Source organism: Silene latifolia, chromosome 4 (assembly GCF_048544455.1).
Source record: "Silene latifolia isolate original U9 population chromosome 4, ASM4854445v1, whole genome shotgun sequence".
In the NCBI taxonomy this organism is placed as follows: domain Eukaryota; kingdom Viridiplantae; phylum Streptophyta; class Magnoliopsida; order Caryophyllales; family Caryophyllaceae; genus Silene; species Silene latifolia.
This window is the reverse complement of record NC_133529.1, coordinates 34,683,135-34,700,354: the sequence shown is the minus strand read 5'-3', so window position 1 is coordinate 34,700,354 and position 17,220 is coordinate 34,683,135. Positions and strand designations below refer to the sequence as shown.

The 17,220-nt window shown below is 36.5% G+C and overlaps 1 protein-coding gene across 1 annotated transcript; it reads right to left on the bottom strand.

Annotated features, from left to right (window-relative positions):
* Positions 1–2,845: 2,845 nt before the first annotated feature.
* Positions 2,846–6,770, bottom strand: LOC141651369 (uncharacterized). Its single transcript, XM_074459085.1, has 5 exons — positions 6,737–6,770; positions 6,051–6,178; positions 5,374–5,595; positions 4,213–4,832; positions 2,846–3,338 (listed from the first exon to the last, which is right to left on the bottom strand). Exons 1-5 carry the CDS (start codon positions 6,768–6,770, stop codon positions 2,846–2,848), a joined length of 1,497 nt encoding a protein of 498 aa, XP_074315186.1.
* Between the last annotated feature and the right edge of the window lie 10,450 nt (positions 6,771–17,220).

Genomic DNA, 17,220 nt, shown 5'->3' with positions numbered 1-17,220 from the left:
TGGTTATTTCAAAGCAACTGCTGGACATCCGTTGACAAGAAAGTTGAATGCTGTTAAGAGGAAAACAGATGGTGACATAGGGCCGGAATTCACAAAACGTGCGCGCGTAACTGAATCTGAAGAGCCCGTTATGGAGGTGACACCTGTTGCCATGCACATTCCATCTGGTAAAGCGTTATCATCTATTAAGATCCATCCTCGTGGAAAGGGGGACGGGTTGGGCTGCTCTCTCGACTGTGGTAGAGGTGGTCTCAACACAAACGTGGTGTCCAAGATGCTCCGGAGCAACCAAGCGTTAATCAAGGATATTAAACAGAGGAGGAAGCATGTTGCCGACTATTTCTTGTTAGATGACCACAATTATGATGAACGGTCTGTTAATTTGTCTTAATTAACGACTTCTTTAATCAAGGATACTCAGATTATTTTTCACATTTATTCTACTTTAATTAACGACTTCTCTAATATTACGGAGTGCAAGTGAACAATAGTGATGCACCACCCGTCACGCAACGCTTCGGAGAGCCGACATTATGTCCCTCGCTTTGCTGAAAACCTTATGTCATTGAATGTCATCGAGTGCTGGTCGATTTTGATGAACCATTTGGAGAAGGAGGAATATGGCGACCAAATGAGGATGTCATTCTTTGGTATACGTCACATGGTAAATCCATTAACCATTGCATCATATTTATGCCCAGTTCTATTACACCTTTGTTACTTAGAATGACACTTTTCTAACTTGCAGTTATATTATGTGAATGTTTCACTTTAGTTCTTTTAATCAACAAAAGTGTCATTCTAACCGTGTTAAGTGTAATTCTAAGGGACAATAGTGTCAATTTAGGTGACAAAGTAACCACATTAATCATGTTTACTATTGCCTTTTAAAGGATATACTGTTGGGATTACTTGAGACGTTTGAACAACCAAGCACACAATCAGACAACAACTATGACAACCTGTACCAGCTCTGGGACACCTTCATCGTCGACAGTGAGCGAACCTTTAACTTGACAACAGACTTGCTATTTGTCCCGTTCTGCATTGACGACCATTTCGCATGCGTATGTATCAATCACAAATCAAATACAGTCGACTTGCTGGACGGGCAAAGACATTCTGATTTGAAAAAGTCGCAGTTTGGAAGAGCAGCGCGTTTAATTGTAAGATATTGTCCATCCCTTTCTTCCGAATGCTATCTTTTTTGTTCAATCAGTTTGTCGAGGTAATTATGTACATTTGCAGGCTAGCGCAGTGAGTGATTATTTAGAATCACGGGATAAGGAAAAGAAGAACACTAGGGCACGGAAAATTCCTAATTATGCGTTGCGGCAGATACCTTTCAAATGGATGTCACCTACTCTCAACCAACCAGAGTCGGGTCTGTTCACCATGATGGCTATGCTCTTATACGAGGGTCTTCCTTTTCAGCATGAAGACCTTGAGAAGAAGAAATCAAGGCGCTATTTGGTGATCCAAATTGATAGCTACCCTCGTTCTAGCGTGACATGAACGTTTTGCGTGAAGGTGTGCTCGAGAAGGTCAAAGCCTTTGTTAGCACGAAGGACAAACTGTGGAAGGTATTACAAATGAAGCGTAGACGCCCCGTGCCAATGTGAAAAAATAACATCCTTAATTTAGTAGTTAAGTTTTTGTGGGAATATTGCCTTGGCTATGTAAACACTTATTTCATACTTTGTATTATCTATAGATGTTAGCAACCAGCATCTAGACAGTTAGTTTTTATGGAAACAATTTTTTCAACATTCTATAAGACAAGGTGTTTTATGTTAATACATATGACATGCCGACAAAGAATGTATTTAGTTCAACAATTGTGAGTAATATGTTAGTTAAATCGATCGAAGAAGAAAGTGTGGTGTAATACACAAAAGTGTAATTCTAATCGCTGTCGAAGTGTAATTCTAACCGGCCATATCAAGTGATGAGATAGACCTTACATTACACAAAATATAAATGTTATTTTAAAAGGCAAAAGTGTCATTTTAGGTGTTTTATTTATGAAAATATAGTTATGCTGTTAAACGATGGTGCAATAATATTTATCAGTAATTGCTTAAATTACAAGGTTGTCAGTTAAAATTATACTTTTAAAGTAAAAAGTATACTCTTGTTTGTTACAATTACACTTTTGTCCTTTGAAATTATACTTTTTAAAGTTAAAATTATACTTTTGTAGCTTACAATTACACTTTAGTCCGTTAGAATTATACTTTTTGCCCTTAGAATTACACTTGTCAAAGTTAAAATTATACTTTTGAATGAACACTTAACTATATTATAAGGCTTTACTATAGATGAAGTGTAACTGAAATTGCATACTCTGTAATTATAAGGAGTTTAAGTGTAATTCTGATCATAACAATCCTACCCTAAGCAGATATGAGGCAATTGCAATTTTATTCCCTAGATATGTGTAATTGTAAGAACATAATTTGTCATAATAGTCAAGAGTGAAAAATTCAACGTTCTGGTTTAGCACATTATAACTGTTTCGTCCAATAAAAAATACTTCAACAAAATACATTGTAATACCAAAGGCGACCAGTTGCCTTCCTGACAGTTTGATGTCTAAACACAATACGAAACATCATGTTGTACCTCGTATTTTGTGTAGACATACCCAAAAAAATGTACTACTTATTAGGTTTTATATTGATTCTTCTTCTTCTTCTTCTTCTTCTTCTTCTTCTTCTTCTTCTTCTTCTTCTTCTTCTTCTTCTTCTTCTTCTTCTTCTTCCGACGAGGGTGCTGACGATTGCGACAATGGTGGGTGCTCTGCGAATGGGTTGGGGCAGTTCCTTTTGTCATGGTTAGCTAATCACTTGCAATTTTTACACATACGTTTTGGCTTCCTTGCCAAAGCAACTGCTTTTTCCTTCATCGACAACATTCTCTTTCCGCTCCCCTTGTTCTTGGATTTCTTGGGCGGTAAAATGGTTATCTCCTGACTAGGAGAACATCCAAGAATTTTCTCCAACTGTTGTTGTTTATTCAATGGTGATCCTAATGGTGAAAGTTTCTCCTTAAACTGTCTAATTAGACTAGAAAAGTTGTCGACATCATTCTTCATTTTGCCCATGAGCATACCAACTGTTTGATGAATCTCCGACCACATTACTGACATCGCAATCTGTTTTCCATCTATTATATCAACGTCCTCAGTTGCTTCACCATTACAATCGAACATTTTAGACAACCTTGCATCTTTACACCATCTTTTAACAACACATTGTTCTAGAATAATCTTCACTCCGTTTGACGAGTAAATCCATATGACATGCCGACAAAGAATGTCTTTCCTCTCAAGCATTCTGCAAAAAACAAGTGGCTTTCAATGTATCTAGTTCAACAATATAGAGTAATATGTTAGTTAAATCAGTCAGAAGAAAGTGTGACTGTAATACACAAAAGTGTAATTTTAATCAATAAAAGTGTGATTTTAACGGAAAAAAGTATCACTTTAACAACACAGTATAATTTTAACCTATTTTGTAATTTTAACAACCCAAAGTGTAATTTTAATGAACAAAAGTGTAATTTTAATGGCTTAAAGTATAACTTTAGCAACCCAAAGTATTATTTTAACATCCCAAAGTATAATTCTAACAACCCTAAGTGTAATTTTAATCAACATAAGTATAATTTTAACGGATAAAAGTATAATTTTAACAAACAAATGCTACAGAATGATACCTGGGCAGTATGTGACCTCATAATTTCTGTCCCTGTTTGCATCTCTTACAGTGGTCACCTCTAAAGAGCCACACTCAGTGAATCCTCTGCTTTTTACAAGTACCGATTGAGCACTTGGCCTCTTCTTGAAATTCCTCGAATACTTTATGGCCGTACACTTGCGCCCCGTGCACTTCGATAGCTAGATGCGTTGATATTACAGGGAAAGTGTGCCTGTTACAATTGTCAATCTGTTTCTGTGTGTGTCTTTGCTGGTCCATAGCACTGTCAAAACGCATCGAAAACTCAACTAATGTTCCGGACTTACTCTCAAATCTCTTAAAAAAACTATTTTCGCTCTCTGATCTTTGGGTTGTCCTCATAACACCCCCCATATCTAGGTCCCTACAATGAGCCATAACCCACTGCTTCCTTTTAGCGTACATTTCTTGGAACCAGTCAATGTTATTAACATTGTGTTCCCTGCCAATTTCTTCCCATTTTGCATCGAACTCTGCCGCTTCAATGTCTTCATCCCATATTATGTCATTCAATTTCTTTAGAAACATTGAATAATCATCTCTCGTCATTCCATACTTGCTTGGCACCTTGTTCATGATATGCCAGATACAATATCGGTGGCGCGCTGTCTTGAACACCAATGGCACTGCTTTAAGAATTCCAGGATCCTGATCGGTGATAATGTACTTAGGCTCTTTGCCACCCATCGCAGCCAGAAAACGGGTGAAAACCCATTTAAACGAGTCTGCATCTTCATGAGTAACAAGCGCTCCACAGAAAGTCACTGATCGTTTATGATTATTAACCCCGGTGAAAGGTGTGAAGGACATGTCATACTTATTGGTGGAATACGTCGGATCGAAGGACACGGCATCCCCAAAAACTGAGTAGTTCCTTCTAGCGATTCCGTCGGCCCATATAGCTTTACTAAGGCTACCGTCAGAATCAACATCGTAGTCAAAGAAGAACCCTGGTCTAATAACAGCCAATTCTTTAAAGTGGTCCACGAACATCTGACCGTCCCGTTCATGAATGTAGCATTTCACATCACTGTGAATGTTCTTAAAATCATCCAAACTAGCTCCGATGTTTTCAAACCCATTAACATGTTCCTTCAAAATTTTGTAAGTCTTCGTAGCTCCTATCTTCAGCTGTTGATTATAGACAATCTTTTAGATGTACGTATTTTAATCAACACAAACACAATTCAAACATATACAAATGTATAAGTTCAAAAAAAGAAAAGTGTTGTTTTAACAAGAAAAAATGTAATTGTAGACGCAAAAAGTGTAATTTTAGATGACAAAAGTGTAATTCTAACAATTTAAAGTGAAATTATAACATAAACAGGTGTAATTTTAATCAAGAAAAGTGTAATTTCAATCAACTCACCCTTGAATTATAAAGGATTATCATTTTGTGATAGTCTGTTATGTTGCATGCCAACTTTTGAAACTCTCTATCTCCTCGGGTCGATACGAGTTCATGGTTGTGGCCACTGTGGAATCTGTCAATTCGTAATTCCCCATTCATCACGAATAGCCTAATCCTCGCTTTGCAACCAACACGCCTGACTTTGTGTCTCCTACCTGAGTCCTGGCCGCCACTACACTCCAATTGTCCCTTATGTTTGAACCCCTCCCGGTTGCAAACCAACAGTTTAGATTTGATCTCCCCTCCACGCCATCTCTTAGTCGTGTACTTACGCACATCAAAACCACAAGCAATAGCATAAATTCTATAAAATGTCACTGCTTCCTCTATTTCCAGAAATTCCTGACCAACATAGGGGGTGAACTTAGCTTCAACGTCTTTGCAAAATTCTTCTTCGTTCGGCTTTCGTTTTCCATTGTACTCAATATTATCTGACAATGGCTTAATTATTATCAATTGTTTTCATAACAACTTAAAGTAACCCATATATTTGTTAAAATTATATATTTCTTAAAATTACACTTTTCGTAGTTATCATTACACTTTTGTCTGTTAGAATTATACTTTCTACTATTACAATTACAGTTTATAAACTTACAGCTTTTCTGTTACAATCAACCCTTTCATTGTTAAAATTACACTTTTGTCTGTTACAATTATACTTGTTACTATTAGAATTACAGTTTGAAAACTTACAGAAATTGTCTTTTGCAATAACACTTTTACTAGTCAAAATTACACGTTTCTCAGCTAAATTTATACGTTTTACTATTAGATTTACTGTTTACAAATTTAGAACTTTTGCCTGTTATTATAACAATTTTACCTGTTAAAATTACAGTTTAATCTGTTAGAATTATACTTTTTATTATTACAATTACAGTTTCAAAACTTACAGCTTTTCTGTTACAATAAACCATTTGGTTGTTATAATTACACTTTTGTCCGTTACAATTATACTTGTTATTATTAGAATTACAGTTTGAAAACTTACATATTTTGTCTCTTACAATAGCACTTTTACCTGTTAAAATTATACTTTTATCAGTTATAATTACACTTTTATCAGTTATACTTACAATTTTGACAATTTCAATTTAAGATACAGATATTACACTTTTGAAATTCAATTCTACCATAATAATTACAATAATACTTTGGTGGCTTAAAATCACACCTTTTGCAGTTAAAATTACAATTTCATCCCATTATAATTACACTTTTTTATGTTATAGTTAAACTTTATTCGTCTTCTTACAGTCATGTTGCAGATACTATATTCACTGTTATAAATTTCAAACCTGAAATGTGATGTTGAACTCTACCATATAAATAACTCCAACATCGAGAAGTTTAACTTATTATTCACAGAGTTGATATTGAACTCTATAATGATGGAGTTCATGTTAAAAGAGTGGATTTACAGATTTTACATAATAAAAAACAAGCTTCAAAAATAACCTAAAATACACTTCCTCGTCATATTTAAACAACTGTTCATATCTAACCTAATGTTTTCATAAAAAAATGATATCTAAACTAACTTTGAATGAAGAAAATAAGAAAACAATCCAATAATTACCATGGCCAAATGGAATCATTTGCAAATCCGTCATTTTTTACGTTGGACGTTGGTCTTGTTGTTTGTTTCTGAGATTGGAGGATAATAATGGAAGATGATCAAGGAAGCTGATAAAGCAAGCTCATAAAGGAAGATGATAAATGAAGAAAGTAGGATTTGCCCTAAATAATCGCCAGTCTGATGAGTTTTTATTTCAAATTGTGTTTTTGGTGGAGTATGTTTAGAAATGTGTTGAGGAAGGTTGTTGAGTGATTATGCATGTGTTTGTGTGTGCACAGTGGGTAATAGGCAATTGTACTGACACACACATCCTCTCTCCTCCTCAACCTATTTCCTTTTTTTTTTCATGCCTATAGTTGGATTAAAGTAGGCAAATCTCCACTCTCCATTCTCCTAATCCAAGGGCCCTAATAAAGACTTAGGGACTCAAAAGATATTAAGGACTTAGGAGAACTTGTCACTATATATATATATATATATATATATATATATATATATATATATATATATATATATATATATATATATATATATATATATATATATATATATATATATATATATATATAGTCCACCTTCTTTAGGTGAGTCCATAAGTCCTAATTAATCCATTAGATTTAAATAAAATCAAGGGTTCAGATTAAATCTCAAAATAAAGAGCCCATATAAAAACACAACAAAACCCTAATTTCCCATTTCAATCCTCACAAACTCAATTCTCACTTCTCCCTCTTCCTCCCCACCTTCTCTCTTCAACTCCACAGCAGCCACCGCCTTCGCCCACCACCCCGACACCACCACTAATCTTTTTTTTTCCCAGATCTGACTATGGCAGTCACTCTCTTCTCCCGTGTCTCCCTCGGCAACCACCCGACGCCACTACTCCTCACCTGCCGCCTCTCTTCCTTTTTTTTTCCAGATCCTATTAAAGCATGTCGCATTGTGTGCTGCCTATGTCGTCCATCCTCGTCTCCTCCTCAACCACCGCTGAAATCTTTTATTCTCAAATTTTTTTCCAGATTTTTTTCTTTTTTTTTTTCTATTACGGCCGTGGTTATGGCTATGTGGTGGGTCATGTGGGGTGTTGGTGGCGGTTGTGGCAGCCGTCTCTCCCCTTTCCGTTTTTTTTCCAGTTTACGGTGGGTTGTGGAGGTGTTGGTGGCGTTTGTTGCTGCCGCCTCCTCTCCCTTCTCTCTCTCTTTTTTTTTTCTTTTTCAGATCTAAAGTGGTTGTTGGTGGTGGGTCATTTGCCGTGATGGTGGTGGTGATGTCATCGCTGTGGCTTCTCTTTTCTTTTTCTTTTTTTTTTTGTCAGATTAACGGCCAATCTTTTTTTTTTTATTTTTCCCAGATTGGTTGTCAGTCGTGTGGTATTGGTTCTACCGCATATTCCCTCTATTTTTTTTAGATTGGTGGACAATTGGGTGACAAAGGCGGTGGTGGTTGGTATTAGTTATCGGCCGGGTGGTTGAGAGTAAAGTTTCATCGATATGGGCTGAAGTTACATTGATAAGGACTAAAATTACACTTCTAACGGACAAAATTTAGTATAAAGTTTCACCGTGTTAAAGTTTCATTCCTAAGAGAATGACGTTTCAAAAACGAGGACTAAAGTTACATAAACCATTAAAATTATAAATGGCCTAAAAAAAATATAGTTCCATTTTTTAGCATTGAAGTTTTACTCGTATTACATTAAAGTTACATTTATAAATTAGTGAAATTAAATCAATATAAATCATTTTTACATTACTAGTGTTAAAGTTGCAATTTTTAGCATTAAAGTTTTATTTGTTAAATTAAATAAATTAGTGAAATTAAATAAATAATAGTCACAATTACATTATTACATTATTAAATAAATTTAAATTTTTATATTAAAAAAAGCCCCAAAAAAATTGAAGTTTCACTTTAAAGCATTAAAGTTTCACTCGTATACTATTAAGATTTCAGACAAAATTTAATTAAATTTTAAAAAATATTTGTCTTAATTACATTATTTCATAAAATCAATTTTTTATATTAAAAATTGCCTAAAAAATTAAAGTTACATTTTTTTATATTAAAGTTTCAGTTGTAAAACATTAAAGTTATATTTAAAAGTACAAAAATTTAAATTTTTATATATAAAATGACTTTCAAAAATTAAAGTTACGTTTGTAAAGAATTGAAATTACATTTACAGATTAAAGTTTCACTTTTAAAACATTAGAGTTTCAATTTAGAAATTGTTTAGAAGGTTCAAATCTCAACCATTAATCTTAGAAGATCAATGGCTTAGATTAGAACTTAGGGACTCACCATTTTAGGTGGACTCATTTGAACTTCACTCTCTCTCTCTCTCTCTCTCTCTCTCTATCTATATATATATATATATATATATATATATATATATATATATATATATATATATATATATATATATATATATATATATAAATTGAATCATGTGAGACACCCTTCTTAGGGTGAGGCGGCTGAACCATTTACTCACCATTGGATCTAATTATTACAAATGCACCAGATGTTGACACGTGTCCCCTATATACTCCCCAACTAACTCACTTTCCCTCATTTACATTCTCACTTCTCCTCATTTATTTCTCTCTCTTCCTTCAGCTACTTTTCCGCCATTATCGCCATTATCACCGAGCTTCTACGAGCTCATCTATTCCGCCATTTCCCTTCATCCTCAATCATTTACTCCGTCACATTTACTCCGTCCACTCTCTCTCTTCAGCTGAGCTCCGTCTTCGCCATTCACTCCGTCTTCGCCATTCGCTGAACTCCGTCACATTTGTTGCGCCATTGAAGTCGATTTCTCCTCTTCTTCGTATGTTCCTTTCCTTTTCTTTACTAAATTTATTTAATTAGTTTAATTACTCAGTTTTCTCTTATTTTTCTATTTTCCTTCACTCGACTTCGTTTGATTTCTATGCATTTCGTTTCTACTCGATTATGCTCGCAATTTGATTGAAACTTTCTCTTATTTTTCTATGTTCCGTTTCTTTACTAAATTATTGTTGTTATTATGCAGGTTTTGATCACTTTGTGAGCATAATCGAACACAGTAGAAACGCATAAAATCAATTGGAGTCGATTTCTCCGCTTTTTCGTATGTTCCTTTCTATTTCTTTACTAGATTTTGATTTTTTTGCTTATTTAGTTAAATTTTAGGTGTTAAACTTCATTAATTAGTTTAATTAAGGAGTTTTTCTCTTGTTTTACAATTTTCCTTCACTCGACTTCCATTGATTTTTATGCGTTCCTTATCTGCTTAATTATTCTTTGAATTGAAGTTTCATTGTTATTGTTCATTATTAGTTATGTCCGATTTCATGTATCCTATGTTTTTGATGAAATTCTCCTTAGGAAATGCTCCTCATAATACCTTGGTTTATAAGGATCAAGCTCTTAATCTGACTTCTGCTGTTGTTGCTTCATTGGTAATTTTAGTAGTTTTGCCTCTATTTTGCTAGTTTTTGCCTGCTTGAGTACGGTATTTTGTGCTTAGCTTGTCATTCTTTGGCTGCGTGTTGCATTTTCAGAGGTTTGCATAAATTACAGTAGCTACTTTGTCTTCTTAAATGTGTTGTTGCTTGAGTGTTCATTACTTATTAATTTGTTTCTCTGCTTCTTTGTAAGGTCCTTCCCCTTTCTTACCTTAATAAATTACTTTAATCACTGAGTTTTTCCCTTACCTTCAGTTAATTTATGTACCTTCAGTTAATTTAAACCTTTTTATCTAATTCACCAAATAAAGAAAATAGCAAAATAGATGACTTTAACCACTTATAATGACCAAGTTTCACAAAACAAGTCCTTAGATTCACCGAATAAGGTCTGAGATTCACAAAACAAGGTCTGTGAATTCACCAAATAAAGAAAAGAGCAAAATAGATGATTTTAACCACTTATAATGACCAAGTTTCACAAAACAAGCCCTTAGATTCACTGAACAAGGTCTGAGATTCACAAAACAAGGTCTGAGAATCTAAACCTTTTTATTTTCCCTGCTTTTGTGATTCCTAGATCTAATTTTGTGACACTCGGAAGTTAATTTGTGAAACAAGCATCTGACCTTGTCAATGCTAGTTGTGATCCTTGTACTCAATGCTAGTTCTCTTTCTCTTAATAATTTCTCTTCCTGGTTTTGTGAATCCTGGAACTTCTTTTGTGAAACTAGGAGACGATATTGCGAAACTAGACTCTTTATACTTTTAAATTTGGCCTGAATGCTTGGCCTTGTTTTCTTACGAGTATTTTATTCTGCTTCTGTGATTTCTTCGAGCATCTATTCTCGGCTTTGACGTAATCTTTGTAAAACTTAGTCATGTACGCAACATGAAACTGGAATGTGCTTTTATGCAACATGAATTTCTATGTCTGCAATTGTTTAGTTCAAATGTTTTCCCTACCTTGGTGAATAATAATGTTCACTCGACGAGGCTACCTCTAGTATAAAGCGAGCTAGCATGAAGCAATAATAGCTTGATTCAGTGTTCAGATTGTACTCTTTTTACTGTTAATTAAGCTTGTGCTGGTGTATATTGCAAAAATAACAACTTACAGTTAATTAGTCAAAGTACTTGCTGCTTGTTTTTTTAGTGAGAGAATGCATTAAAAGAGTAAACGGTCAAGTTTGAAGCAATCTATGAGCTTGTTCTGAGTTTCTATTTCTGCTTTTTTTTTTTGTTTTACTAATAGTTGTATTTCACTTGTTTCATAGACAAGTATGACAACTTGATGCAATGGTTGTGTTGTTAATCTTCTTGACCAAGATCAAGTGTCATTTCGCGAACTTTATGTCACTGAAAAACAAACAGCTATTGATTTCTCTTTTTCGCCGTTAAAGGAAGTTATAGTGCCTGACCGTCACTATCAAGCATATCATTCTGTTTTTAATAATCAAGATCTTATGCAAAAAATCTTCTCTAAAATTGATCATTACGAAGATAAAGCACATATGGCGCTCGTAGGTCCAAATTGGGCTCAACTATTTCTGATACACAAAAGTGCACCTGGGGTCAGCATGGCATATTGGCTTTCTGTAGACATAAATGATGTGAATGGTGTTCGGACTATTCGTAGGGGTCCTAGAATAGTCTTTCAAACATGCAAATGTTTCATGACGGAGGATATGACTGCCAAATTCTTACTGCATTATCACCAAGCAAAAATTCCATCTCAGAGTACTTATCTTAATGCTCTTGATGATGTTACACGTAGTCAAGTTAATGAGTTATTGCATGCTTTAGCTACGCCGAGTGAAGAACGAGATATAGCTATTGGCATTGCTGCTGACTTACTAGTCACTCGTAGAAATATATCTTTTCTTGACTTACCTTTGATGATGTATGTATAGCCTAGAGTTGTCCCTTGTTTGTAATGTACTATCTGTGTAACTAGGGCTTCACACTTTAAGGTTTTAACTTTGCCCTTTTGTTATTTTGTATAATTTTGTAGTAGTGTCAACCTTCTATATAATTATGTACGTCTTAGTTTAACATTTTGGATAACATAAATTATCATGTAATCTTGTACTTTGTTTTAAATATTTGCATGGATCACTTTTCTATGTACAATGCAATGTTCTTTACTTTTGATTTTTCATTTAATTTTGTATTTGTTTTCTTACATATTGTTCCATATAATGAACAAGGGAAAGGGTTCACTCGGTTTTTCTGGTGTTCGAATTCAATGAACAAGGGATACCCGACCCCTCTAGTTAGATCCCGTTCCCCCGAAAAGGGTTCACCCGGCGCCTCTAGGGTGTCTTTCGGTCTTCCGCCGTTCGAATTAGTTGAGCAAGGGAAAGGGTTTAGGGTTGGATTAGGCGGATCCGTGGTAGCGGTCCACCTAATCCAATCCTAAACCCTTTCCCGTCCCGTTTTAGGATACCCGACCCCTCTAGTTAGACCCTGTCCCCCCAAAAAGGGTTCACCCGGCCCCTCTAGGGTGTCTTTTGGTCTTCCGCCGTTCGAATTAGTTGAGCAAGGGAAAGGGTTTAGGGTTGGATTAGGCGGATCTGCGGTAGCGGTCCGCCTAACCCAACCCTAACCCCTTTCCTGTCCCGTTTTAGGACACCCGGCCCCTACTTTAAATCCCGTCCCCAAAAAAAGGGTTCACCCGTCCCCCCTGTAGGGTGTCTTTTGGTCTTCCTACCCCTCGAATGAGTAGCAAGGGAAAGGGTTTAGGGTTGGATTAGGCGGATCCGCGGTAGCGGTCCGCCTAGTCCAACCCTAAACCCTTTCCCGTCCCGTTTTAGGACACCCGGCCCCCTACTTTAAATCCCGTCCCCAAAAAAGGGTTCACCCGTCCCCTCTGTAGGATGTCTTTTGGTCTTCCTGCCCCTCGAATGAGTGTAGCAAGGGAAAGGGTTTAGGGTTGGATTAGGCGGATCGCTACCGCGGATCCGCCTAATCCAACCCTATCCGCCTAATCCAACCCTAAACCCTTTGCTGTCCCGTTTTTGGACACCCGGCCCCTACTTTAAATCCCGTCCCCAAAAAGAGGGTTCACCCGTCCCCCCCTATAGGGTGTCTTTTGGTCTTCCTGCCCCTCGAATGAGTAGCAAGGGAAAGGGTTTAGGGTTGGATTAGGCGGATTCGCGGTAGCGGTCCGCCTAATCCCAAATCACGGGATAGCATAAGAATGTTCTGTAATTTTTGCCACTGAGTTTTGAAACTTTGTTCTAAAAAAATAGTAAGATACCGCGGATCCGCCTAATCCAACCCTAAACCCTTTCCCGCCCCGTTTTAGGATACCCGACCCCCTACTTTAAATCCTGGAACTTATTTTGTGAATTCTGGAACTTATTTTGTGAATCCTGGAACTTATTTTGTGAACTTATTTGTGAATCGTGGAACTTATTTTGTTAATCCTGGAACTTATTTTGTGAATCCTGGAACTTATATTGTGACTACTGGAACTTATTTTGTGAATGGTGGTACTTAATTTGTGAACCTTGGTACTTATTTTGTGAACCTTGGAACTTATTTTGTGAATCTTAACCATAACATTCTGAAACTTGTAATTGAATTGTTGTATACTTTCCTTAGTTTGCATTTCCTTATTAATAAAGTTTGCTGTATTAATTTAAATAATAAACAAACTAAATATAGTGAAGTTTTCTTTATTTTGTGAACTTATTTCCCTTGCTTTGTGAATAGTAAGCTTTACTGAGCAGTAGGAAGCAAGCCAAGCCTAGATGAAGCGACGTGTTGAACCAGCTACTGATTCTACTGACTGAAGCTACTGAACCACTCTCTGAGCCAGCTACGAAAAAGAAAAGAATTTACAAAGACAGAGAGCCTGTGTTGAGGACTAGGATGTCTCCTTCTGGTTTTTACAATTTTATCAACCATGAGACGAGTCCACCTTCTGAAAATCAGATAGAAGCCATCAAACAAATGGGCTTTGGCGGCCTCTTACACCTTAAAACCGATCTTGTTCCTGGAAACTTAGCTTATTGGCTAGTTTCAAATTATGACCCCTTAAAAGAATTGTTGTTTGATGGGAAACTTCCTGTTTTAGAGGAAGATATACATCTTTGCACGGGAATACCAGTGGGTCCACAAGTTGTTGTTGAAGCAAAAGTGGGAGATAAGTGCCTAGAATATCTGTCTCTTTTGGAAAAATTCAAAAGTCAATATGCAAAAGATGCAATTGAGGTGAAAGACATCCTGATCAAGCTGCAATCACAAAGAGATGGTGGTGATGATTTCAAGCGACACTTCATCATCTATATATTCTTTCCTCTTCTAGGCGGTGTCGTAGGCAATAGGGCAAGCCTAAGACTTCTTAAAAGTTTGTCAAACCCTGATTACATCTCCGAATTTAACTGGTGCACTTTCATCAAAAAGAAATTGGCTGACAGTGTTCAGTCTTGGCAGAAGGAGGAGCTCGAGACCAAGAAGCTGAATGAAAATTAGTTTGGTGGACCAATTATCGTCTTGGTTTTCATATACCTAGATCGCCGTGTATTTAAATCACGACTAGTGAGTCGACAGTTTCCAACACTGTCGACTTGGACAAAAAAAGCAATATCCATGCGCATAAAGGAGGAATTGAATGTCAAACATGGTGATGAAAAATCTTTCGGCCGGGGTTCTATTGAGCCTCCAATGGTGATCAACCACCATATTCCACATCATTCACAGTTGTGTCCTCCTCCTCCAAAGATTGAGCTTGGCCAGTCCTCCAAGTTAACAATTCAAGATAAAGCATCTGAAGCTGAAGCTGAAAAATTACCTCTACCTGGGAATGGGAATGAAGGCACTGGTAAGTTTGTCCATAAACTTGCGCTTTCCGCAAAGGCAATGGCTCAAGATTTTGCGGACTACAAATCACTTGCTAGTCAAGCTCCCTCCAAACAACAATGAAGAAACTAGTTGCAGCTGTAGACGGCATGGCAGAAGGTTTTAAGTTATCTCAACAAGAGGATGATGCTAAAAATGTGGAGGATGTGAAGAATGAGGAAAAGGCCTCGGACATTGTGGATGAGAATATCGTTGAGAAAGTGGTTGACGATATTCATGAGAATGTGGAGAAAGGTGGGGAGAATGTGGATAATTTTTATGGGTGGTCTCGGGCTGATTTATTGGCGGCATTGGATGTGATGGATGAAGCTTTGCAACCAATAGCGCTACATCATTCACCACCACCAAATGCAGAATACCCATCCTTTAGGTTCCTACCAGCTGATGACCATTTGTTGTCTCAACCTGAACCTGCAACATCTTCTCAACCTGAGCCTGACACATATGCTGCTGTCTCATCCCTCCTTGTGGATGTCATCCCTTCTTTCACTGAGCCCACTCCTTTGGTAGGGAACACATCCTCTCACGCTGCTCTGGATGATGTTTCTCCAGTCAAGGACGTCACTGAGCCTAAAATTATTGTTCTAGCAGCTACTCCTACACGTCCTAGTACTGTGGTACGTAACACAACTCTTGATCATCATAATGTTATTGTCCTACCAGATACTCCACTTGTTTCAACACTTGATAAACCATCTGTCAAACGACCTGTCAGTAATGTCTATATTCGTCGATTGCCACGTCATTTGGCAAAGTCGATTGCCAGTGTTCCTTGCAAAACCTCAACTACTGCTGCAATTCCATTTCCCTTATCTCCATTACCAATTGAAGACGATGTTCCAGTTCGTTGTAAGAGGAGGGTTGTAGTTCCAGCGGAAGTTTTCCGATCGCCCTATTTGCAAAGAAATCTTCATATTATTAGGGATTTGAATCAAGCTGAGAAACAAGTATTAGATTTCATACTTAGCAAAGTATATGAGAAACAGAGATTCTTTTCCAAAATCAATGTCAGACTTTGACAAGGAGCCAGTTCAAGAGTGTGGCGAAAGGCGATCGGATATCTTCTCATGTTGTAGATGTTTATTGTGATATCTTAACTAGTAATGAGATATTCAGATCCCGGACTTCCCCTTCTCGTTTATTTGTGCCATATAGAAATGAAAGTGTTAGTCTTATTACTCTCTACTTTATCCAATTCTCCAAGTCTATTTTACATGATGTTCACTTATAATCGTTACTCATAATGATCTTATTTTTTGTTCCCAGTGTCTCGACAATGTTGATGTTTCTGGAGTTCAACTAGTAAGTCTTTGATTTTGGTCTGCTTATATTTCAACTTAAGTTCATTTTTGTCTCTTTTATTCACTGTATTTTTGTCTTTTTAATTCAGTGACTTTTTGTCCTTTTTTCAGGTTTGCGCTCCAATAGTCTCTGCCTCATGCCCACCTTTCTTGATTTGTATCGACCTAAGAACTAAAAGTAGCAAAATGCAAATCATCCATCCTATGAAAGGCACATCTGTTGATTATTCTTGTTTTATACAACCTGTGGTACGTCTATTGTTTCCATTTTGCATAGGAAAATATGTGTTATTGTGATTCTACTAGGAATTGACTTTGTGAATGTAGGACTTTATTTTGTGAAGCCTCCACTTAAGGTTTGTGAATCTTAATTTACAAGAAAGCACTCTTATCACTTTAACCACTTATGTTGACCAAGTTTCACAAAACACGCCCTAAGATTCACTGAACAAGGTCTGAGATTCACCAAGTAAGGAAAAGGGCAAAATAAGTGACTTTAACCACTTATGTTGACCAAATTTCACAAAACAAGCCCTAAGATTCACTGAACAAGGTATGAGATTCACAAAACAAGGTCTGAGGTTCACCAAATAAGGAAAAGGGCAAAATAGGGGACTTTGTGAAAGTAGGCCTTTATTTTGTGAATCCTAGATCTTATTTTGTGAACCTGTGGTCCTTTACCATTTCACTCCAAGCTTTACAAACTAAGATGTATGGTTCACATGATTTGTAGCTAGTGTCTGTTTTGACAGTCTTGTACCTTACATGATTCCTAGATCGTGTCTTGTACCTCACAAAATAAGTTTTGTTCATACCTGTGCTAAGAAAGACTAATTTCTCCTTTGTTCATACAGAAAGAAAG

Excerpts from the sequence above, each read along its gene's own strand:
- LOC141651369 (XM_074459085.1), bottom strand. The coding sequence starts at position 6,770 with ATGACGGATTTGCAAATGATTCCATTTGGCCATG. Across the intron at positions 5,596-6,050 it reads TTTATTGTAACAGAAAAGCT|CCATTGTCAGATAATATTGA; the intron begins GTAAGTTTTGAA and ends ATAATAATTAAG. Across the intron at positions 4,833-5,373 it reads AGATCAAATCTAAACTGTTG|GAACATGTTAATGGGTTTGA; the intron begins GTTTGCAACCGG and ends AAAATTTTGAAG.